This window comes from Anthonomus grandis, chromosome 4 (assembly GCF_022605725.1).
Source record: "Anthonomus grandis grandis chromosome 4, icAntGran1.3, whole genome shotgun sequence".
Lineage (NCBI taxonomy): Eukaryota > Metazoa > Arthropoda > Insecta > Coleoptera > Curculionidae > Anthonomus > Anthonomus grandis.
This window is the reverse complement of record NC_065549.1, coordinates 4,398,122-4,425,259: the sequence shown is the minus strand read 5'-3', so window position 1 is coordinate 4,425,259 and position 27,138 is coordinate 4,398,122. Positions and strand designations below refer to the sequence as shown.

The 27,138-nt window shown below is 29.7% G+C and overlaps 1 protein-coding gene across 7 annotated transcripts in view; it reads right to left on the bottom strand.

Annotated features, from left to right (window-relative positions):
* LOC126734838 (protein dead ringer-like) overlaps positions 1-27,138 on the bottom strand; it is a 235,509-nt gene that overhangs the window by 81,007 nt on the left and 127,364 nt on the right. For all 7 annotated transcript variants that reach the window (XM_050438607.1, XM_050438608.1, XM_050438610.1 and 4 more), the window contains one exon: positions 3,409-3,481. In XM_050438607.1, the coding sequence (XP_050294564.1) occupies positions 3,409-3,481 (73 nt within the window). The remainder of the gene's footprint in view (positions 1-3,408; positions 3,482-27,138) is intronic.

Below are 27,138 nucleotides of genomic sequence, written 5' to 3'. Positions count from 1 at the left end.
GCTCAATTCCAATGAGTTTTTAAATTTATTAAATAATGACCTTGTTGACTTTCTGGAAGAAATCCCCTTAGCCGCTAGACAGAACTTTGGTTTCAAATGGACGGATGCCCAGCCCATGCAGAATGGAAGAATTGTGCAAAATTCCTTGAACCAACGCTTTAGGGAAATGGATCGGAAGATGGCCGCCCAGAAGCCCTGACCTTACGCCCCTTGACTTTTATGTCTGGGGCACATTAAAATCTAATGTTTATAGTATTAACATTAATACTCGAGATGAACTATTTAATCGAATTAGTGTGTGTTGAAATGAAATGCGACAAAAACGCGTTGTTGATAGTGTCAGAAGAAGATGCATCAAATGTATTGAACAAGAGGGAAGACATTTTGTTAGAAAGAAGATAGTTGTAGAATAAGAGAGATGAGTATAATATGAATGATATAAATAAGATAAAAGAGAATGTAGAAATAGATAAGAAGACAGTTTGTTGTTGACAATTGTTATAATTTTAGGTTTGTTGAATGAAATTTTGATTTTTTAATTTTTGGTGAATCAAGAAATATAAAATTTGAAAATTTTCAATTTTTGTGGTTTTCTTTCTTTTGCCCATGATATTGCTGCGAAAACAAATAGCTATCACAAAAGTAGGTATATCATTGGAAGGCATATTAAATGCAGTAGTTTTTGATGAAATAAAACATGTCCCTATTTACCAAATTTTAGAAAAACGACAATGAAGAAGATACCACTAATTTTACACATTTCCCAAATGTTACATTTAACTTCTGATAACACCCGGTGTAAATAATTACTCAAACACTTAAATACATCCATCTTATAGCAAATATAATTCTCTTTCAAATGGTATATCTAAATTTTATGTGGTGGTAAGAATAACGGAGATATTCTTGTTTATATGAAAAGAACAAAGAAATTTGATAAAAATAAAAAATGTTAAATACCAGAAGAACTAACAACTTTTCGAAAAAATGTTATATGACTTTTTTGTTGCAAATGATTTGTTTAATCACCTCTTAAGGTTTGGCGGTTTTTAAAGTAGACACCTTGTATATAAGAAATACGTACTTTTTACCTACAAGTATAATACAAAAAAATCATTTAAGTACATTTGCCTATCAAACTTGCGACTAAGGTGGTTTTACAAGTCGAAAAAATGAGCTGAAAGTTGATTTTTTTGATGCATTTCAAGTTTCATATATTCTATATAATATTTTTATAAAAGTAGTTTATTTTCTCCAATAATTTGCGAGACTTTTATTAAAATTAAATAAATAAAGTGACAGATTCTGTTTAATAACTGTTGCACGGGGTCTTGGGACGTCACATCTTGTTTACAATGTGTCTTTATTTTTTTTTAATTATTTTCTTTATATTTCTAATTTAAATTATATATTTATATATAAGAAGAAAAGAAAAAAGTATATCTTCGCTGCAGGGTTCTTAAAAAAAAGAAAGTTGATGATTGCTTTTAAAATACGAAACGTCCAGTAAAAATCAAAAAAATATTGAATAAAATTTCCTTCCGTATTTAAAAAAAAAAATTGCAATTTTTGAAACTTATTTACGTCTTTAAAAAAAAACTTGCAATTTTATGTTTATGCCTTTAAAATAATTTTTTTTACAGATTTTCAATTCAAAAATTTGAAGTATGCAATGATAAAATGAAAAAAATTAATTAACAAAAAATTTATTTAAATACATAACTGAGAGAAAAAATAAATTTGATGATGGTTGCTAAAAGACGAGACGTCGAATAAAAAATCTCAGAATTTTTAATAAAAAAAAAAATATTTTCCTTTCGTATTGTTGCAAAAAAATACAATTTTTAAAATTTATTTACGTATTTTTAACAAAATTTGCTATTTAATCTTTATGCCTTTAAAATAATTTTTTTTACACAGTTTCACTTTAAAAATTTGAAATATGTAATTATAAGGTAGAAAAAATTAATTAATAAAAAAATCTATTTAAATTAATGATGTAATACACAATGATTATTAGAAAAAATTAATTTCATGATAGCTGCTAAAAGACGCGACGTCGAATAAAAAAAATCTCTTAATCCCAAAAATTGATTTTTCTTTCGTATTTTTGTAAAAATTTGCAATTTTAGTTTATGTCTTTAAAATTAATTTTGAATCCATTTATATGATTTTTTATAAAACTCGTCCGTACGTCAAAAGGTGTCCATAGCTCAAAAACCAAGAAAGTCAGATTTTTGAAATTTTGTATAAATATTGCTCAATAAAAATGATTCGACACCTATTTCAGGGTTTTTTAAAAAATATACAGGAAGACGAAAAAAATGTATTTCTTGTGAGAAAATGATATTTTCCTAAGCTCAAAAACTAATAAAGTTAAATTTTGTACAAATATTGTTCCATAAAAACGATTAAATACCTATATCAGCATTTTTTGAAAAATGTACATGGAGACGAAAAAACTGTTGTTTTCTTGAGAAAATGATATTTTTTTAAAAAATCTTCTCCGTGTTTCAAGGAGTCATAACTTAAAAACCAAGAAAGTTAGACTTGTGAAATTTTGTATGATGATTACATAATAAAAGTTATTAAACGCATATTTCAGCGTTTTTTGAAAAATGTACAGGTAGATGATAAAAATGATTTTTTTTTATGAAAATAGTATTTTCTTAAAAAAATGCCTCCGTGTTTGAAAGAGTAAAAAACCAGGAAAGTTAAAATTTTTAATATTTTTTATGAACATTGTTTAGTAAAAATGATGAAACACCTATTTCAGCGTTTTTTGAATTATGTACAAAAAACCCAAAAAAATTCTTTTTTCGAAAAAATATGTCAAGTTTTCTCAAATTTTTTGACGCATTTCATGTTTCAGTAACAGTCTTAATTTTTTTAGAAAATTTACTTTTTACGTAATAGTACCACTTATATGATTGCCTATGAAACTTGAGACTATGGTGGATTTTTATGTTAAAAAATGGACCAAAAATCATTTTTTATGTAATTTTTTAACGCATTTTGCTAGTTTTACATCAATTTCGTTCATTTCATTCCATTATAATAAAAATAATGTTTTTTTTTCAATAAATTTTTGGCCTTAATTAGACTGAGTACATACAACAAACACCTCAAAACTTTACTCAAAAATACAGTCAAAAATCATTAATTAGGCCCCGAAGTGGTCGTACCGTAAAAACTAACGCGAAAACTCCCATATTTAAGACGTCACCGCAGCTACAGGGGGTAAACGACCATCTTCCAAGAAGATTAAATCAAATATTCTCTTTAAATCCAGTATATGGACGGTAAATAGTACCTAATATCCGTAGCCGGTGGGTACCTACTTTTTAATTGATTTTACATCAGGTACCAAAAGAAAAGACGCTTTTATGATGAAATTTTTGCACTTACCTCGTTTTTGCATAAAAGAGAACAGATCGTCCAGGAACTCCTTCCGTTTTGGATCGTCGTTGATCTCGTACAACTGAAACAAGAAGAGAAAATAAGGGTCTGATGATGGTAAAAAACACGAAACCGATAAGAATCGTTGATTATGGGAGGTTTTTTCTAGTCTGAATTAATTAACATATATATAAATGTTTAATGGCGAGAAAGGAAATTTTGAATGGCGCACTCTGACGGTGAGCCTATAAGGCACGAAATCAGTAAATTCATTTATTTTTTTCTTATATAAAAAAAAGGAAAGTGGTTTTGGAAGATTCTTTTAGGTCTCCGTTTTTGCCTAAGAATATAAATTTCAAATTCCAACTTAGACAATATATTCCTAAAATCTAGAAATAAAATTAAAACATTTAAAAGATTAATAAACCTGGTAAACGAAACCAGTAGTTCGTTTACATCAACATATTCAGACACATGATTTTTAAACATAGCACGTTGGATTCTATTATCTAAATAAGACTAAATCCGTATGTCAAGGTTTCAAATGCTCTTTTTATTTCAGTCTCAAAAACTATCTTATTAAATACAACTTGATATTTTGTTCGGTTAAAAGGGCCTTCTTAGTTTTTTGAATTTTTGTTATTTATATCTATATATTCTATGTCCACTCGAATCTTGCTTAAAATATCAATTATTATAATTTTATATTGATTCCATACGTTCCCTTTGATAGCTCTTTTGTATAACCCTATGTACACTTGCTCTCTAATTTCGTGGCTTATCAATTTTTAACATCGTTGACAAATTAATTGACCAGGTCATTGATATTTGAGCTCCCTTTTTTATGTAAGCAGTTTTAGAGGTCATATGGTGCTTCTGCTTGAAGTGTTTATCATCTGTGACTATATAATCATTTAGGGTCTGACTTCTTGCCGTTATCCAGATTACCCGATTACCACAATAGTTTTTGTATAGAGCTCTAGGGGTCATATGGACCTTATGCTCAAGGTGCTTATCATCTGTGACTTTAGAGTTATTTAGAGTGTGACTTATGGCTGTTATGCAGATCGGTAATGACCACCCGATTTAATGTTGAAAGTGTTTAAAATATTATTCCGCAATTATTCCGTTAAACAACAAAAGATGTAATTAATAGCGATATTTGTTATACTATTATGGTTCGGGCGTGGTTCGAATCTTAACGCCGGGGGCGTGTCTTAACATCAATCAAGCGGCTGTTAGCGCTCATCAAAAAACCCCCCCTGAACGATCATCCACTGACAGCGTTTTTATTCTTCTCCATCTTCTACCGTCTGATGGTAAATCGTCGGTAATTAATCTATGTGATACGATTATACGCATCGGGCTTGATGAGCTTTTTTTTTGTTAATTTTTTTTTTTCATGGGTATGGTCATTAACACCGGGTTAAAAAGCTGATATCTGAAGGGCCATGGTAGACGTCTCTTAAGAAAAGTCAAGAGAAATGACATTTCGATGGTTTGGTTCCAAGTGTTTCCATTTACAAACATTTATTATATATTAGATAATTAGAATATTTTAACTAGTAGAACTCAAGATTTTCAGTTGGCAATAAGAGACAAATTATTTTATTTCTTACAGGCACTCCTGTAAGAAAACTGTCATTATCTTAATTATGATCTCTTGATTTCAGTTATACTCTGTTTCAGAAATGTATAGAGTAATAAACTGGGAATTTCCGTCCTGTTTGGCTAAATTTCGTGGTCGCTCATAGGCGTAGGTACTTATAATATTTATTATAAGTATAATTAATTATTATAAGTATAATAAATATTTATTATAAGTATTATACCTGCTATTACTATAGGTACTTTTAATTTAATTTTCATGGATTAAATGCCTTTATTTCTAAAGAGATACCTTTTAACTCGTTGTAGCATGCAAAAAGAGGGACAGGTAAAAATCGTAAGGTAACATTATATAAGATATATTAAGTCTCATAAAAAAACAAATCCCAGTTGCACCCCTTTGGCGAATCGTTTTCAATGTTTATCAGTGGATAACAATGGGCAAAACTCATAAATTGACCCAAAACCGGGTGGCACTACCTGCACTCGACGAAAAGAAAGAATTTTACATTGAAACTAATACCCAACTAAGATAGTGGCATAAAATATTGGTGGATCACCGGGTACCACTTTTGCATACCTAATGAGGTTTTATTGCTCTATACATTTCTGAAATAGAGTATAGTATATTTTAATAGCTCTTTACACAGTCTGAATGAAAATAAGGGCTGCTGAAAGTTCCAAAGGTAAGTTATATAAATGCATGTGAATTTGACGCAAAAAATTATTATTTCACAAAGTGTCCATATACTTTTTAATTGTTTTTGTTGGTTCCAAATAGTAATAATAGAATATTGAAGCCAGTTATAAATTTAGATTTAGAGTCTGACGAGTTCGCTAGAATCCTTAATAAAAAGTTGTTGTCAGTCCATCCTCGATTATTTAATTTCTTTAGAAGTATGAGAAATGTGATAATATTTTAGTAAACCAAATATTATCTGTGACTAGGTATTTTGTATTCGATCTTAATGAATGACGATCATAAGAGCATAGACCATAAATAAAAGCACAATAATTTAAATTGGACAGGACCAAAAAGCCTTCTGCGAACTTAAAAATTACGAATACGATGATTATTGTATTAAATTTTTAATGATAAAATTACTTTTGAATTAATAATCTTATATATTTACGAAATCTCAAAACTACTATCCAAAACAATACACACCCAAATTCTTTACCTTAGTAGTACAAAACACACGATCCAGGTTAAAAACCATATTATTGATTTTATGAAAATCTTTCTTAGGACTAAATATCATATTAGATTTTAAAGAGTAAAGTTTATGTTCAAACGAGAACATTTCTATCCCGACTCAATAAATAAGATGCATTCAAATAATCCTGATACTGAAAATGAGTGTCATCTGCAAAAGTTTCTTATTTGCAATATTTGAAAGACTTAAGTATATCAGAAGTGTAGATAATAAATAACAAGGGCCCCAGAATAGCAGCTTGAGGCACTGCAATTTTAAACTCGTCAAAATATAGTTTAATGAGCTCAAGCGACTGGTGCAAAAATTCATAACATTAAAGTTTTGTTATTAGAAGGTTAATTGATCGTATCGAACGCTTTCGACAAGTCTAAAAGAAGAAACGTTGACGTTAAAAAAATATCTACTAGAGACGCAGCAGACGAAGTTTGATATTGTTGTTCTTTTTTGATTAACTGTTTGTAGGGTTAATTTCTAATTTGCCTTTTATTTACTTTTTAATAATTTCATTGAAGTATTTAAAATGCAAAATAAAACAAGTATGGATGTAGCACAATTAAAAAAATAATAAGCAACCTTTGGTGCTAAAACCACAGGAACAAAATTGTTGTTTTTATTATCCAACAATTTGTTGGATAATATGGTTGCTGCTTCTCTCTATTAAAAATGTAGTGCAATCTAAAATTATTTTATATTTATTGTTCTCTGTGGATGAAATATTCCAAAAATGTATTCTCGTAAAAACATGTGTACAAATGCTTCACTTAAAAAAATCTTGTACGACGATCTACCGCAAAGAAATTAACTAGAGTGCAGTAATATAAATTCGTTCTCAATTGACAAAGCATTATTAATCTTGCAATAAGAGCATCCAAAAGTTTTTGCAAAAAAAAATGAAAAGGCTCTCGTGAATATTCAGTAAAGTGTCTTAATTTGATATTCAGCCAGAAATTTATGAGAAATCAAGTGTGATCTATTCCAAGATATAATTGTTTGAACAGATCTATGGCATGCTTTATTTGATTGATCTGAATTTTCAGCTTTAACAGTTTTCGCCTGTTGTTTTCAACTATACCTCTCACTTCGATTGCTTTTCGCCATTGCTTGTTCAAACCTTCTTACAGGTATTTGCATAGATAAAATGGCATTTTCCTTTAAAATCTTCCATTTACCTTAAAAATAGATATATAATGTCACAAATTTATTTATCCAGTTTCTTGTTTAAGCGAATGGCTATTAGCCATTTTTTCTTTTTAATTTTGTTTTTAGAAAAGTTATGGAACATGATGCTTTGTTTACTAGATACAGACAAGTAATGTGGTGCACATAACAGTAAAATTTAAGTGAGGTTATATATCAAAACCAAACTTTGACAGTAGCATCCTCTAGACATGTACATGCTTATTTCTTATTTATTGAGGCCATTATGTCTTTAGGAACATTGACAAGGAAAACTCCAATAGTTAAGTCTTTGCTAAAGCCACATAGATTTTTTGGACTAATTTTATTTACATAGCAATTTGTAATCAACTAGTTATATAACACCCTTTCAAAAACTTTTGATAAAACTTTAATTTAAAAAGAAATAAGATTTATTAAACAAAATACTTATTACTCTCAAGTCACTAAAGTTATGTGGATTTTTTACTTTTGGTAAAGGTTTACGTTTACCTATTGAGATTTTCCACTGATTGTGAGAGTAACTCTGTTTTATGCAGGAATTAATTTATATGAGCGATAAAAACATCGTGCAAATTTTGCTTAGGAAATTACAATAACAAATATGTAAAATTTTTAGATTTTGTTAAAATATAAATTTATTTTAGAAGAACCATAATTTTATTTCGACTACTCTGACTGTGTTCCAGGACCAGGATCAACCAGCCAATCAATTTATGGTAAATAAGTACAGTAATAATTCCATAATACACCAGTAGATAATCTAATTATTTTATATTTTTTGCTCAAGAACATTTTGATTCAGACGACTCTGTTAAAGATACAGACTATGTTCCAAGTCCTACCAGGTTGGTAAATAAAAACGGTAATCATTTCAGATAACAAGAGGTCTTTTTTTTAATTTTAAGTAATACTGATTCAGACAATCAGTTAGCACTTATAAGCACTGATCGTATACTAAACGGGATCTGTTGAAACAAAAAATAAAAAGAAAATATGTCCAACTTCGTTTCAGGCATGTTTTTAGGTAAACCCTGCAATAATTCTTGTAGGTAGGAATAAGATTAACACTTCTTTAAACTTAGATCATAATGTTTTTTATTTTAATTTTAGTATTAAATCTGGAACTCGTATTATACTCGTAATATTGATAGGCAACAAGATTTTCTCAATAACCTGGGAGAGGAAACGAAGATCCGAATCCACCAAAATATGTTGATTAATGCTGCTTAACAACTTTGGTGTTTAAAAGGGATTTTTTTGATAAATTTTATGTTTGCGAATAAATTTTTTCTTGAAAAGTTACAAAATTCTTCCAGGAAGCTGAATTGAACACTGCTCTGTTTATACTATTAGAAGCTGATTAGAACATGTCAAATATCTATAAGAAATAAAAACTTTCGTCCAGGAAGTTGAATCAGAACCGGATGCTATGCATACCTTCAGTAAGGTGGTTAACTGTACTCAATTGTCTGGAAAAAAATTGAAAATGTATTCCAGGCAGTCGAGTTAGAATCCAGTGCTCTCTATAACTGATGAATGCAATTAAATGCATTGAAAAGAAACAAAATTCTTCGAGGAAGTTGAATTAAATTCTACTGCTTTGTTTATACTATTGAGAGCTGGTTAGAAGAAGTCAGATGTCTACAAGAAATAAAAATGTTCATCCAGCAAGTTGAGTCAGAACTGGATGCTATGCATACCTTCTGTGAGGGGAATAATTGAACTTAACTGCCTGGAAAAAATTTATTCCTGGCAGTCCAGTGGGAATCCAGTGCTCTGTATAACTGATGAAATGCAATTAAATGAATTGAAAAGAAACAAAATTCTTCGAGGAAGTTGAATTAAACTCTACTGCTTTGTTTATACTATTGAGAGCTGGTTAGAAGAAGTCAGACGTCTACAAGAAATAAAAATGTTCATCCAGGAAGTTGAGTCAGAACCTGATGCTGTGCATACCTTCAGTAAGGTGATTAACTGTACTCAACTGCCTGGAAAAACTTAAAAATGTATTCCAGACAGTCGAGTTAGAATCCAGTGCTCTCTATCACTGATGAATGCAATTAAATGCATTGAAAAGTAACAAAATTCTTCGAGGAATTTGAATTAAATACTACTGCTCTGTTTATACTATTGAGAGCTGATTAAAAGAAGTCAAACGTCTACAAGAAATAAAAACTTTCGTCCAGGAAGTTGAGTTAGAACGCGCTATGCGTATCTTCTGTAAAGTACTTAATTGTACTTAACTGCTTGGAAAAAAAATTAAAAATTTATTCCAAGCAGTCGAGATAGAATCCACAGCTCTCTATAACTGATGAAATGCAATTAAATGCAATGAAAAGTAATAAAATTCTTTAAGGAAGTTGAATTAAATACTACTGCTCTGTTTATACTATTGAGAGCTGGTTAAAAGAAGTCAGATGTCTACAAGAAATAAAAACTTTCGTCCAGGAAGTTGAGTTAGAACGCGCTATGCGTATCTTCTGTAAAGTACTTAATTGTACTTAACTGCTTGGAAAAAAAATTAAAAATTTATTCCAAGCAGTCGAGATAGAATCCACAGCTCTCTATAACTGATGAAATGCAATTAAATGCAATGAAAAGTAATAAAATTCTTTAAGGAAGTTGAATTAAATACTACTGCTCTGTTTATACTATTGAGAGCTGGTTAAAAGAAGTCAGATGTCTACAAGAAATAAAAACTTTCGTCCAGGAAGTTGAGTTAGAACGCGCTATGCGTATCTTCTGTAAAGTACTTAATTGTACTTAACTGCTTGGAAAAAAAATTAAAAATTTATTCCAAGCAGTCGAGATAGAATCCACAGCTCTCTATAACTGATGAAATGCAATTAAATGCAATGAAAAGTAATAAAATTCTTTAAGGAAGTTGAATTAAATACTACTGCTCTGTTTATACTATTGAGAGCTGGTTAAAAGAAGTCAGATGTCTACAAGAAATAAAAACTTTCGTCCAGGAAGTTGAGTTAGAACGCGCTATGCGTATCTTCTGTAAAGTACTTAATTGTACTTAACTGCTTGGAAAAAAAATTAAAAATTTATTCCAAGCAGTCGAGATAGAATCCACAGCTCTCTATAACTGATGAAATGCAATTAAATGCAATGAAAAGTAATAAAATTCTTTAAGGAAGTTGAATTAAACACTACTGCTCTGTTTATATTATTGAGAGCTGGTTAGAAGAAGTCAGATGTCTACAAGAAATAAAAATGTTCGTCCAGGAAGTTGAGTCAGAACTATACTCAATTGCCTGGAAAAAAATTAAAAATGTATTCCAGGCAGTCAAGTTGGAGTCCAGTGCTCTCTATAACCGATGAAATGCAATTAAATACCTTAAAAAAATATAAAATTTTTCCAGGGAGTTGAATTCACATAAAAAAAATAAGAGAGGCAGCAGGTACCTTAAAAATAGCAGACAAAGCAATACATTTCTCAAAACAACATAATAAAAAGTTTCTTACAGCCTTAAAGTAGATGCACAGGTGGTACAAAGAAACCATGGAATGTTTAAAGGACACTACTACTACCATCACATTATTAACTATCATTTCATAAACTCAGAGGGATCCAACATGTACCTATGAAGGAAAATATGAAGATTACATTAAAAATAAGGAGAGAGAGCCAGACAGTAAAGTTCAGACAGAAGCTAACTTTGATTTGTAGCAAGTGTTGTATATGCCAACAGATTTCACTAACCCCATCTTTTTTTACAAAAGCAAGTTAAAGACTTAGAGACTAGTGGCGAAATAGCATCATATTTAATTTAGTAAGAGCCAACATTTATAGACAACTATTCACAAGTTCTATTGCTCAAGATGCAAAGTACGAGGTCATTTGTTTTTTTCACTGGAAAATCCTGGCAAACCTAATTATGATAAATAGAAGCAAGGATCTAGATAGCAACATATTAAGTGGATCAGGTGTAAGAATGCATTCCTTTTAACAATAAAAATTAAAACAGACTTTGATAAAGATTTTTGCAGTACTATGATTCTTCTACATAGAGGCTGATAAATAGTCGCTTGTTTTGGTAAGATACCTCAAACCCTTATATGAAGAAAATATGATTAATTTAGCAGTAAAGCTGACATTTAAAAGAGATTGAGAGAGAAATATCCCAGAGGACACATCGGCCCTTCTTTACAAGTTGGACGAAAACATTAAGGATGGACCTGTGCTTCCAGATCTAAATAAACCTAAAGACTTTTACTTAGAATAATTTTGTTTTTTTAATGTTTTTATTAGAATGTTCTCCTTTGATTAGTTTTTTGTATCACTACAAGTCTGACAAAATATGTTGTGTCAAATATAGCTATCTGCATTTGCACGGAAACAGACCATCGATTTGTGAAACAATTTATCATATATCACTTTGATATATTAAAAAGAATGCTAATAAAATTATCTTAGTGACATTTTTTGGTTCTCAGTTGTTCCCAAAACACCCTTGATAAACCCTTTAAATACATTAAAAAAAAAGGCGCGGTCCATGTTCAGTTATTGCTCTCGAATCGCACCTAATCGATCCCGTAGTAATATTAAAAACGGTCGAGAGCAATATAAGCACCGCTTAAGGCTTCGAGTAACTTGTAAAGATGGATGATCCCGGCGGACAGATTAGTTAACCGGGGTTATTAATGACCACGTTTAACCTCCACTACCCCACCTCACTTACGATGCGATCGCTGGTGTTTTAACACCACATTACGAACGATTACCGGGGAGAGGAGGCTCCTTCAATATTATTTCTCGCTTTCATTAATTCGTAATTAAAGGTGGAACTGTGGTCGCTGGAGAATAAAACGATACGAGATTTAATTACCATTCTTCCAAGATAACTTAGATTGAGAGGGCGATATAAGTATTACCATTAAATAGTCATATTAAATTAGATTTAGTTTGTTTACGACTATAATTTGTTGTTTTGTGATAACCATTCACCTTGTGTTTGTTCTTCAAATTCATATTGGGTGCATCTCATTTACAAGAGTCATTTATTCTTTGCAGCAAATTCTGGAGATTTTTAATGCTGTCTGTTGTTACTAATGTATCATCGGCATATTTAAATTGTTGTACTCAAAGGTTGTTTCACTACTATAAACATTAAAAAAAGAGACAAAATACATCTTTGTTAAACACCAGGCTGTTTTTCTATATCTTCAAATGAACAGTCATAATATAACTTTGGCTCTTGCCTCCAGTACAGGTTTGCTATTAATCTTATTCCCGAGTGTCAATGTTGTTTAGGTTAGTATGGAAAATAAAATAAGTACAGATTGGCATTCTTCAATCTTACGATATTTCTTTTCTTAAATATACAGGAGTTAAAGTAGCTAATCCAGGATTATTAAAGGCCCAATCATTATATATTTGACTACTAATTTCTTGGGTAAAAGTATTTTTTTTAGTAAGTTCGTTTGTATTCAAGGCAATTCTGTGTTACTTCCAGGCTCTTAAGGCTATTTTTTGTTTCGTTTAGGCAATTAAAGTGATTTCCTATTTATTCCCTGTAGAGCCCAACTGCCTGGCTGAAATGTAAAAAATCTTTGACTGTCTGGAATAGACAACAAAATTGCAATAATTCAATTCTTGAACAATCTGACAAATTACTACTTCAACCTTATGAAAGAAACAAAACGATATAATTTTCTTAGACGAGGCCAATAATGATCAAAATCAATTCTAGTTAAAATCTTAAGCTGCATACTGAATTTTATCGTGTCATCTGCTCCAGTCCGTCAGAAACTTTGCGGAAAACATGTGAAATGGATGCCATATCTGAGGATTTACTTTAGGCTTTTGACAAAGTATCGAAAATACAATATTGCCAATAGTATTAGATGTTTCATAACAAGGCCAGTTAACTCAAAAAATGATTTTTCAAGTTTATTCTTGAAGGAATGAGATACTTTCAGAGTTTGACTTCAAATATGCTTGGGGTTGCATAGTAGAAACATGAGTCCATGAAATATAAAAATAATACATACTTCGAGCTTTGATAGTACTATCATATGGTAATACCTTTATCAAGGAAAGAACTTTTTCATCAGCTCTTAAAATCGGGATGCCTGAAATCTCCATACTACCTTTTGTATCTAAAATCTTTAAAGTGATTAGCAAGGCAACTTGTTGCTTGGTTATTGACCTATTCAAAAAGTACGATTTTCCTAACATGTTTTCATGGAGAAGTCAATACAAAAATCCTTATTTAAGGGCATTTTAACATGTTGAATTACTGACCAATAATCTTGTACTAACTGAAAAAAAATCAAGCTCATTAAAACATCCTAAAATGATTAAAAAGAGATAAACACCAATTTTTTCCACCATAGTATCCTTCCCTTGTTTTCTCACGATAACAGAAATATTACCACCATAAATGACACTGACAACCCCATAACCTAATCCGAATACTAACAATGGGTTATTCATTTGTCCTATTCATACGTAAAAATCGAACTTGAAAGCAGAAAAAAGATGATCCAATACTGATCATTCGACCGCATCATCGGAATCACATATGAGGCGTCCACGCATTGTAATCTCCCTAATTATCACACCTCACACGCCACCTTTATACTGTTATTGTACGAGCATAAAAGCCATAAGCTTCCCATTGAAAAATGATAAAGAAACCGTCACAATAGACTTAACCGAACATTCCCGTTTTGGAAGGGGACGCCTTCATTGTTAAAAGTCAAGTGATTCGATACCCCTTGTCTGAATTGTTTATATTTTTGTTTGTTTGTCGCGATGTTTATCGCGTTATTCTTCGATTTATTTCTAGTGAAGAAGGGGGGGTTATCGCACCGTGTCATCGCCGCATAAATTTCAATAAAATTAGTGTTAATTTAAGGACTTAATTGCGTGTTTTTAGGTTCTGATGATGATGATGAAAAGAAAAAAAAAACTAATTTGGGGATTAATTGATTCCTTGTCTCGCGTTGTGATTTAATTTGATTGTGGGTCGCGATATTGTCTTGGGAAGAGTAGAGTTATGACTGCCGCCGGAGGATGTTATTATTTATGTGGTATATTAAATACAGGCTTGGGATAACTTTTTTGATAAATTTGAATAAAGAGATCCTAGTACTATGCCAAAGACAATGACAAATTTATAAAAAAAATCTAAGGGTCCTCAACAAACAATCAATCGGTTTAGATTTTTATTTGTAATAAAGAGTTTTAGGAAGGTTGCTCTTAATTGTTCTATTCTACATCTAATCTCTTGCTCTGAATCCCAATTTTGATTAAATATACATTTCAGATACTTAAATTGCATCAATTACTCAATATTCTTCTCATTTATCTGAATTCTGATTTGTGGAATATCAGTCTTACTCACGATCATAAACTTTTTTTTTAATATTAATTTTTAAGCTTAATGTGCTTGTTTCATTAACGTGATTCAATAATTCCTAAAAATCGTTTGCATTAATACAGTAATCGTTTACTTTAATACAGTAGAGATTGAACAACATCATATGTTGAGATTGATGAACCTGTTAAAAATCATCGTTCAGATGAATATTTGAAGATAGATGAAAACAAAAAATGCGAATTAGACTTTTGAATGAACATTTTTAAATGACTGTCGAGATTAACATTAGGTTAATTTTAAGCACAAAAATCACTACAGGGGTAAATATATTTTAGAGATAAATATGTTTTTGAATATTTTGTCCGTTTTGATATTGATGAACCAGTTAAAAATTACTGTTGAAATTAATATTTTAAGTCAATAAATTTTTTTAAATTTGAAGTGGATAAATGACTGAAAAATCACGGCTAAGCTGAATATTTTTTTACAGGAATATAAAAAAAAAACAAAAAAAAATGCAAAGTGGACTAATAAACACTTTTAAATCACTGTCGAGATTAAGATCTTAATTTTTTACTCTTAACTTTAAACACCAAAATCACTACAGAGATAAATATTTTTGTTTTAAATGCTCGCTAGTTTTAAGTGGTCAAACCTTTATAAATCACTGTTGAGATGAACATTTTATGAATATCAGATCAAGAAGTTTTTTTTTCAAGTAGTGGTAAACTTTTCAAAAATCGCTGCAAAAATAAATATTTTAATAATTTCAAGCAAATAGATTTGAAACATTGAGTCTAGATCGAGTAACTTTTAAAATCACTGCAAAGGTAAATATTTATTCTTTTTACAGGAATATAAGAAAAAAAATTGAAAACAGACTAAATCACTGTCAAAATTAACATCTTGTAAATTTTAAGCAAAGAAATCAATACAGAGATAAATATTTTTGTTTTAAATGCTTACTGGTTTTAAGTGGTCTAACCTTCATAAATCACTACTGATATTTTTTTACGTGTTTCAATATTGATAATTCAGCTAAAAATCACTGTTGAGATGAACATTTTATGAAAATCAGGTCAAGAAGTTTTTTTCCTGATTTCAAGTAGTGGTAAACTTTTAAAAAATCACTGCAAAAATAAATATTTTAATAATTTCAAGCAAATAGATTTGAAAAAATTGAATCCAGTTCGGGTAACTTTTAAAATCACTGCTAAGCTAAATATTACTTTTTTTACAGGAATATAAGAAAAAAAAATTAAAACAGACAAAATCACTGTCAAAATTTTAAGCAAAGAAATCAATACAGAGATAAATATATTTGTGTTAAATGCTTACTGGTTTTAAGTGGTCTAACCTTTATAAATCACTACTGATATTTTTTTACGTGTTTCAATATTGATAATTTAGCTAAAAATCACTGTTGGAATGAACCTTTTATGAATATCAGGTCAAAAAGTTTTTTTTTCCAGATTACAAGTAGTGGTAAACTTTTAAAAAATCATTGCGGAGATAAATATAATAATAATGTCAACAAGTCAATCAAGTCACTTTTAAAATTACTGCTTAGCTAAATATTTATTTATTTACAGGAATATAAAAAAACAAAAAAAAATGAAATCACTGCCAAATTAATATCTTGTAAATTTTAAGAAAAAAAACCACTACAGAGATAAATATTTTTGTTTTTAATGTTTACTGATTTTGGGTCTGCTTAAACCTTTATAAATCACTACTGAGATTTTCTACGTGTTTTAAGATTGATGAACTGATTAAAAATCACTATCGAGATTAACATTTTATGAATTTCAAGCAAAAGAAATCACTACACAGATAAATTATTTATTGATTTTACGTAGATTAATGAAAAATCACTGTTAAGCAAAATATTTTGATTTTATCCAAGCATATGAAATAACAAAACAAATATTCTTTTTCCAGATTGGTGCGCTTTTAAAATCACAGCATAAATTAATGGTTTTATTAGCGTCAAGTCAGTAAGAGAAAAACAATTTTTTTTTGTAGTTTCGGATCGGAATACATCTAAAAAAAATCACTGTAAAGATAAATATTTTATTTTTTGCAGGTACAGGTTTTTTATATCCAGAGGCCAGTCTCAATTCCGATATTCTGTCTGTATCCACTACACAAAAATCATTAAAGCAATAAAAGATATTATAATTTAACTTCATACTGTGTTAATAAACCAAAATATAGGTTGCAATTAGTTTTCAAAATTGCAAAGGTAGTAAATACCTAAAATATATTTAAGAATAAAAGCTCAATTGATGGCTACAACAATTATCGTCCCATATATCTGTTGCCAATATTGTCAAAAGTTTATAAATATTAAAAAATTCAAATTACAAAACACGTTGAGTCTAACAAACTGTTCGCCACAAATCAATTTGGATTCTGGAAAGTCCACAACCTTTACTAGTAATATTTTGGAAGGTTTTGAGAAATATCTTGATCATTTTTAGACATCTTTGATTGCGTCGCATATACCATCCTTTTAAAAAACTATCATTCTATAATTTTGAAAATGACGCCATTCAGCTTCTTGACTCGTATCCTTCTAATAAAGATCAATATGTCCATTTCAACCGATGCAATTCCAAATAACAATGTCTGAAGTTGGAGATACGTTGTTTCTTATTACTTTGCTTACTCTCAAGGTGAAGAAGTCAACACCATGTTATTTACTCACCCCTCAGAAGTTGATAATCTTAATTACCAAACTTCAAAAAAAATCAATTTCAATAAGTTTTAGCAAATAGCTTATTTTTAGACCATTAAGAATCGCAAAGTATTGACTTTTATGACTGATATTTTACATGATGCCTTGCTTAAATGTAGAATGGAAGCTAAATTTTGGGGTGTACATTTGGATGCTGGATTAACCTGGCAACAACACCTTGTAAATCTCCGCTCTTGGCTATAGTAAAAAAAGGCTTATTTTCAACAAAAAATTATCATGTGGGAGGATCATGCTTATTCAAAATAGTTTTAATGTAAAAATTATTTAAATGTTTTTAATGTTGAAAAGTGTGTCCCCATCTAGCTGTTTTATGATTAAAATTCCTGTAATATTAGTGGATTAAGGTTAATTTTGGTCGCTGGTGATTTTAATGCGCATTTAGAAACAGCTCAGGTAAGTGCAGTTTAACTGACATATCTATTTGAGACCTTTGGCTTGTGTCACATAATTTTTTATCCAACAATCTTTGTTTCTCCACGGATACTTGTATATCAGACGCACATTCTCTTCAGTTGAATCTGTCAGATCATCTAGGATAGGTTGTTAAATGAGGTATTACAAAAAAAGTATGTCTATGTTTATGAAAGAGTTTTTAAATGTTTTTGGGAATTTATTGATGCTTGTGGCATGGATGTGGAGGGAAAGTTTGAAAGATTTATGGGTGTTTTCAGGAATGGATCAGGGTTCAAACATAAGTTGGTTCAATGACTGATCAAGGGCCATCCATGGTGTCCAGGAAGCCAATGACTGATAATCTATCCAAGACCATGTGGGGGCATCATAAATACTAACAGGGAAAATCCAGCAGATTTAGTTAACCACCTTTTTTTAAACATTGCACTAGATGTAATAAGTAAAATTCAACTCCATCAAAAGGATGCTACAGTTTTTATAAATGACATAAAACGCCTGTTCTTTTTTTTTAAATTTACGATAATTTTGTTGAAACAATTTGAAGAAATAAGAATTCCTGTACAATTAATAAAAAGTGTAAAGGATCATATTTTTATACCATTGCTTAAATTCTCTATAAAAGAAAACACTTTTCTTGCTCTGTTAAAGAAAGCATTGGTGACTTAAACTTGACAGTGTTTTAAAAATTTTCGGAAAAATGCATGGTAATACAAATTATTGCGTATTTTAAAGGCCAGTTTGGTTTCCGGTCCACATGTACACTACTCAATGGATTTGATGTCATTTATTCATGATTCTTTGTGAACAGCCAAAAATGCACTATTCTGTCACCTTAGCAAAGCCTTTGGCTGTATCTCAATGTCATGATATAATGTCATTAATGATATTATATCTGTCAAAGAGAACACAGGCATTTAGGGTTGGTGGAGTTCACACTTTTTCCTGATGACACAACCGTCTCTTAACTATAATCTACGAGTACCTCGGATCCAATTTTAATTTGTGCCCTTTAAAATATTTATTTAGATATAAATCTGTTTGACTTGTACAAGTATAGAATTTATATACATTATTCCAACAAATTATCTATCTATCTATTTGGTCCTGAAATTGACAAACATAATCTAATACGCACAAAAAAAATTATTTAAAACCCATCATTTATTGCGAAATGGGTTAATGTATATCGCACAATAAAAATGTATTATTGTTCGACGATAATTTGATAAATAAAATTATATACGTGAATACAAACAATATATGTAGTTCCTATGAATTATTTATATCCGCGCGGGGCTGATAGTGATACACATATGGAACTTTATTATTTCCATAAAAAAATAATACGAAAATGTCCAAGGATGTGTACAATTTTAATTGTTTCGTAAATAACACGGTTATGCATAATAAAGCCACGGTTTTATGGTGATAGATAAGGGGCATGCGGGCGGACATATTAGATTAGGAGGTGTGGAGTTTTTCTAGTTTTAATTATTTTTATAGGAAGGAATATCGGGTTTCCGTTAAAGATAGGGATAATTTATAGCGGTAGAGTAAAGAATTTGAATGGAAATTATGCGAGATTTAGGAAAAAAGGGAGATTTCAAAAAAAATAAAATTGCCATAATTGTTTTTTGAGGGGGTTTAAAACATATTTGCTAAACTTACTCACCTAAGCTACAAAAAAGTTTTTAAGCATGAAATATTTTTTTTTACAGTCGATATATATCAGTCTTTTCAAGAGATACAACTCTGCTATTTAAACGAATATTGTATGAATTTTTCCTGACAAGTTATTAAACAAAAACTAATTTTTTAGAGTATACTTTTTTCCACCTACGACTTTGATTGTAAGTGACAAAAAATAGGCCTCCAGCTAAATCTTTCATTTTTCAATATACAGTGTGACTGTACGACGTTCATACATTTTAGGAGAAAATTACTTATTCTGGTTTAAAGATTTTTCATTACTGTAGGAGGATATTTTTTCTGTCTGATTTATTTGCAATTTTTTAGCCTCAATTAAAAATTTCTCAATGTTTTCCAATATAAGTGGAAAAATGGATATCACAGAAAATCTTCCAGGCTTTTCCATAAAATTTAATATATTTACCTCATTTCCATTTTATTTAGCAGGTGCAAATAATCCAAAAATAGAATGCACGATTTTAATCGTTTATCCAAAAAAAAATATTTTTTACAGGTTTGGATCCGGATCTGCACCTTATAGGGAAAAAAACTGTAAAAAAAAACATTTTCCTTTTTTTTTAGAAATCCTTCAGAAGAATTCTAATTATGTTTTAATTATTTCCAGGCATTATAGCTCATCTTAGACCCAAATATCATATAGAATCGTAATGTAATTATGCTTCCTGCATGTAGGGATTTAAACTAAGGCAAAAAATAACATTTTGTGATAATTCAGACAGTAATAATAAAATAAGTACAATGCGATAAAGACAATGAAAAAAATTAATAATGACCTTTATGAAAAAAATATACAGGGTGGCCATTTGAAAACGAAACTGAGCCTATTTTGGGTCCGTTAGAACATTTGAGAAAAAATCCTCGAACCAGTCAATTTTTGATTCAAGGGGGAAACATTTTTTTGCTAGTTTCGCCCCCCTGAGGGCAAAGCCCTAGCGGGGGTGACAAGGGCCCCCAAAATTTTAAATGGAACGAGTGATACCTTATTTTGAAGGTATTTTTATGTGGATTATAACCCTAAAGTTTTAAATCGTTACTATTTGCCTAGTCGATACAGGGGCTAATAAAAGTTACAAAAAAATGTTAAAAAGTATAATTTCAAATAAAGGGCTTAAAGATAAAATCAATCAAGTAAATGTTCAAAATGTTGGTCTCCGACTTCCATACTAATACAGGTTTTGTTCAAACCTTTCCCGTACATTTTGCAAAATTTCTGGGGTGATTTGACGACATTCATCAATTATTCTTTGTCGCAAATGGTCTAGCGATGTTGGCTGACTAGTATAAATTTTAGTTTTTAAATGGCCCCATAAAAAAAATCTAACGAGCTTAAGTCCGGGGAACGAGGAGGCCATTCAATAGCTCCTTTTCTTCCAATCCATTGTCCTGGAAAAGGTTTGATCCAAATATTGACGAACCCTTGCAGCATAGTGGGGTGGCGCCCCATCTTGCTGAAATACTGGACGATTTTCCAAGTACTCGTTGTTATTTTCTAGTATCTCCACTAATGCTGGATGAATTGTATTTTCTAATAACTGCAGGTACATCTCTCCTGTTAAATTGCCAGGTAAAAAAAAGGGGCCTACGATATGTTTACCAAAAATGTCAGCCCAAACATTTAAGTTTTCAGGATGTTGTGTATGCACCTCACGAAATATTCTGGGATTTGAATCAGCCCAATAGCGACAGTTGTGACGATTCACAGTACCGTTTAGAAAAAAGGAGCATTCGTCAGAAAAACATACATTAAATAGAAAGTGTGGATCATTGGCGGCTTGTTCAGATATAGTTTCACAAAATTGTACTCGCCTATCAAAATCGTCTTCGTTTAGTTCTTGTACGAGATGCATTTTGTACGGATGAAACTTGTTTTTTTTTAATATCTTCTTTAATATATTAATTATTTAATATCTTCGTTGATAACTTCCTTGTGCTCAGTGTAGGATCTTGCACAATATGGCCTAAAATAGCTACTTCTGAAGCTTCATTCACCACTGGATTATCCATTTCGCGCTTTTTATAAGCCACAGACCCAGTTTCCCTAAATTTTTGAACCAATTCCAAAATATACTTGCGATGGACCTGTCGATTAGGGTGTTGTAGTGTGTTAAAGAGCTGGACGACAGTTCTATTAGCATTTTCATTGTTCGCAAAGAAAAGAGAAATTATTTCAACTCTTTTAGCAAGTGAATAAACCATTATCACACTCAATGTTGTAACTAACTAACTTTAAAGAGCTATTTGTTTGACACACTATGATCTGACAGCAGTAATTGACAACGACTATTAAACTTGAAAATGTTGCTATAATAACAGTCTCAACAATAACCAAGAGTTCCCTTGCAGAATTGGCATAGATACCTACGGGTATTAAAAAAAAAACAACAGAAAGTACGGTTCACAATGTAGGTGAACAATATTTTTTGTATTTATTTAACTGCTAAATGTACAAGCATTTTTTTTCATAAAAAATGTTGACATATTTTTGTAACTTTTATTAGCCCCTATATTGACTAGGCAAATAGTAACGATTTAAAACTTTAGGGTTATAATCCACATAAAAATACCTTCCATTTAAAATTTTGGGGGCCCTTGTCACCCCCGCTAGGGCTTTGCCCTCAGGTTCGCACTAGCAAAAAAATGGTTCCCCCTTGAATCAAAAATTAACGGGTCCGAGGATTTTTTCGCAAATGTTCTGAGGGACCCAAAATAGGCTTTGTTTCGTTTTCAAATGGCCACCCTGTATTTACAAACAAAAATTTTACGATGAGATTTGTCAATATTAAACCCTAAATTCTGACACTCAGAAATTCAGATCTCTTGAAAATATTCCATATCAAAGCACACATTTGCGTATCATCTGCTAAAGCCTCAATTTTAATAAGTTCGAAGTATAAATAAGGAACCTTAAGAAACTGCATTATTACACTATATAGATTTACCTTGATTGGTTAAATATGACATTATAAGTAATATTATAATTTGTTCACCAATATTATGAACGTGATTGACGGTATTAAATGCCTTTGAAAAGTTGCACTCTTTTCGTGTGTCTGATAAGGGCAGTTTGACCGGTTCTTGTAAAAAATATTACAATTAATAAAAAACTCTGTTTATAGTAACAAAATGGTAAATAGTATTTGTATTAATGGATTTCACTAAATAATAAAGATAAAACTTAAAATATCGCCAAGAAGTCAAATTCAACACTGATATTTAATTTCAGATGATAAAAATCTTCAGCATAAAGTCTAAGCATTCCTAAATTTAGCTATCATTCCATTATAGCAATCAATATTAGTAAACAAAAAAAAAACATCCATGAAAATTATAATAATCTTACAATCAATTGGAATTTTTTTTTACAAACTTCAATTTACTAGCGAAAAATTTCTGTCTGAGTAGCATGCAATGCATAGATTCAAAAAAAAAAATAATCGAAAAGAATCCTGAAGAAGGTTCTCTTTTTAAGTAGAGATTGAACAACATCAAACATCAACATCGAGATTGATGAACCTGTTATAAATCACTGTTTAGATAAATATTTTTTTACAGGAATATAGGAAAGCAAAAAATCAATACAGAAAGAAATATATATTTTTTTAAATGTTTGTTAAATGCTGACTTTTTTACGTGTTTTGAGATTAATCAACCTGTTAAAAACCACTGCTGACATAACATTTTATGAATTTTAAGTCAATAAGAATCAAAGGAATATAAGAAAACAAAAAATGTGAATTAGATTTATGAATATAACACTTTTAAATTACTGTCGAGATTAACATTAGGTTAATTTTAAGCACAAAAATCACTACAGAGATAAATATTTTTTTGAATATTTTATCTGCTTTGATATTGATGAACAAGTTAAAAGTTACTGTTGAAATTAATATTTTAAGAATTTTAAGTCAATTTTTTAATTTAATTTAATTTTTTTAATTCGTCATTTTTTTTAATTTCAAGTAAATAAATGATTGAAAAATCACTGATAAGCCGAATATTTTTTTACAGGAATATAAGAAAAAAAATTAAAACAGACTAAATCACTGTCAAAATTAACATCTTGTAAATATTAAGCAAAGAAATCAATACAGAGATAAATATTTTTGTTTTAAATGCTTACTGGTTTTAAGTGGTCTAACCTTTATAAATCACTACTTATATTTTTTTACGTGTTTTAATATTGATAATTCAGCTAAAAATCACCGTTGAGATGAACATTTTATAAATATCGGGTCAAGAAGGTTATTTTTCCAGATTTCAAGTAGTGGTCAGCTTTTAAAAAGTCACTGCAGAGATAAATATTTTAATAATGTCAACAAGTCACTTTTAAAATTATTTAGCTAAATATTTATTTTTTTACAGGAATATAAGAAAATAAAAAATTAAATTACTGTCAAAATTATCATCTTGTAAATTTTAAGCAAATATATGAATACAAAGATAAATATTTTTGTTTTTAATATTTTTACTGGTTTTCGGTCTGATCAAACCTTTATAAATCACTATTAAGACTTTCTACATATTTTAAGATTAATGAATCGATAAAAAATCACTATCGAGATTAACATTTTATGAATTTCAAGCAAAAGAAATCACTACACAGACAAATTATTTATTGATTTTACGTAGAAAAGAACCCTGGAGAAGGTTCTCTTTAATTATTTCAGAATCTTTTAATGATCTTTATTTTTTCTTTCGATAAGTACTTGCATTGCAAGATCGTTAATCAGTAATTCATCGGGATAAAATGGCGTTAAAATAGTAATTTTCTTATTATAAAAATGGGTCATCAAAATTATCCATTGACTTCTCCATTAAAAAATTTTTATGAATCATACTTTTTTGACAGTTCATACTTTTTTAGAAAAATGGGATTTTGCAGATTATTTTTTACAAATGATTGAAAAAAATATGCTTAGCACTCAAAAATCGATTAAAGCAGAAACGTGAAAATGTATGTGTATATTTTACCAGTAATTTACACAAATTTACAAATTTTTGAGAAAAATCCAATTCGAAACTAAAAATATTTTTATAACTTAAAAATTCATTAAAATACAAATTTAAAAATTTATGTGTATACAATTTAGTTACACCCTTATTTTAGGATTGTTCAAAGTGCGGACAAATTTTTAAGAAATATCCAATTGTTAAAAAAAAATTTAAATCACAAAATTCAAAAAAAATACATGACTCAAAAATTATAAAGTAATAATAATAATAATAATAATGTGCTTTTTTTAGCACAAGCTGCAAAGGTTATTATAATATAATAAATATTTACATAATAAAAACCAAAAAAATTAAACGTCGCTTACAGGAAATAAAAAAAAATAAAAAAAAAACAAAGAATACAATTACCACATTTACGTCAAGAATTAAAAATAAAATAGAAACTAAATAAAAAATATAAAAGAAAAGAAATAGAGCTTGATGTTAAAATTGTAAAAGACTTCTAAAACTAAATCAAAGTAGAACCTTGAAAATTTATATGTAGATTCTATAAGCGATTTAGTTAGACCCCTATTTTAGTATGTTTGAAGATTTCAGCAAATTGACAAATTTTTGAGAAAAATCTAATTCTTGGAAAAAAAACTATTTTTCACAAAATTCAAAAAAATTAAATGACTCAAAAATTAGTCAAAATATAACCTTGCAAATTTATGTGTAGATTCTAGAAGCGATGTAGTTAAACCCCTATTTTAGCATTTTTCAGAAAGTGAGCGAATTTTTTAAGGAAAATCCAATCCTTAAAAAAAATTTCATCAAAATAGAAATTTGATAATAAATATGTATAATCTGCAACTAATTTAGTTAGACTCCTATTTCATAATTTTTGAAAAAATACACAAAATTTTAAAATATATCTAGAACACAAAAACTAGTCAAAATAGACATTTCAAAATTTGTGTGTTTACCCTTCATAAAATTACTAAAAACCCAACTTTTAAAACAACCCAAAAAATGTTTAGAAAATGCCCAATTGACCCTTAAGACATCGATTTCAAAACAAAAAAAAAACTCTCATCCTGATTTTAATTTAGTAAATGTCAACCATACCAATGATAGATGAATAGCGTGGGTCGTGTAATCCTTAAGCAAAAAAGGGCGAATTAATTTTTTCTCTCTGATCTACAGGGTGAACGACTCTCAACCATAATTGTCGATTGTGTTCCTAAGCAATTTTCCCAAGCATGACTGTATAATCAATTCATTAGGCACCTGTCCAATCAACATTAGTTATTAAATCATTCGTCATTTTTTATGTAGATGGAGTCGCTTCTGGTTTATTGTTAATAGATCGTAAATCTATCGGGTTATTGACAAATATGCATAGGCAAGAATAAATATGGTTAATTGAACGGTTATCTTAGATCTTCGCGCGTTTGCTCAAATCGCTTTTATAATACGGGGAAACTATTAGGTTTTAATGAAGGACGGAAGAGTTATTGTCATATGAAGTTTTTATAGTTTTACGTTATATAGAATTACAGTTAGTTTGTAACGGTTTTTAAGGACATTTAGGTTAGAGCGCAAAATCTCAACGATTAATGGTGACCGTTGACTTTAAAGTAAAAGTTCTAGAAAACTAATGGAGCTATTTATACGTAATCAAAAGAATGATATTAAGAAAAGTGTGTTCTAGAAATTTTGTTTCAAGTTCTATTATGTCAGGGTAAAAATTTTCGAAATATCGAGCATTTTAAGCGGTGGTGCCCAAACATGATGTTTGAACTTCAGGATGACCACTGACTTTAAAGTCTGAAATCTCAAAAACTAATAAAGATCTTTTTTTTATATAACAAGCATAATATTCAAAAACATGTTTTTTAGCATTGCTGTTTAAGGTTCAAACCAGTTGAGGCAAACATTTTGGAAATATCGGCCTATTTAAGCAGTGGTTTCCAAAATTGATGTTTCACATTTAAGGTGACCTCTGACTTTAAAGTCTAAAATCTCAAAAACTAATAAGGATATTTTTATCAAATAAAACGCATTAAATTTAGAAACATGTTTTCTAAAAATAATGTTAAAGGTCCAAACCTGCTTAAGTAATATTTTCGACATATCGGGCATTTTAAGTACTGGTGTCCAAAGACTATGTGTGCATTGCGAGGTTACCAATAACTTGAAAAAATAGCTTCAAAAAATACTTGAAATGGTTAAAAATGGGCTTTGAAGCTAAAATTTGCTTTTAACACATATGTATGCCACTGTAGGCACGTTTAGAGTAAACCGGTCTCCCAGGATCAAAAAACCTTTTGATCAAAAAAAACTCAATATAAATTCATCGACATGGTACTGATTTTCAACTCAATTTTTCCCAGGAATTCAATAATAATTTCCAAATTTATGAAGCATAAGCCGTTTACTCAAAATAAGAAACTTTTGAAAAAATCGATAAATTAAGCTAATTCAATAGTAGTTTCCGAATTTTAGTAGCATAAACCGTTCTCCCAAAATCAAACTTAAAAGGGAAAAAAATTGGTTTATAAAACGAACTCACCCGGTA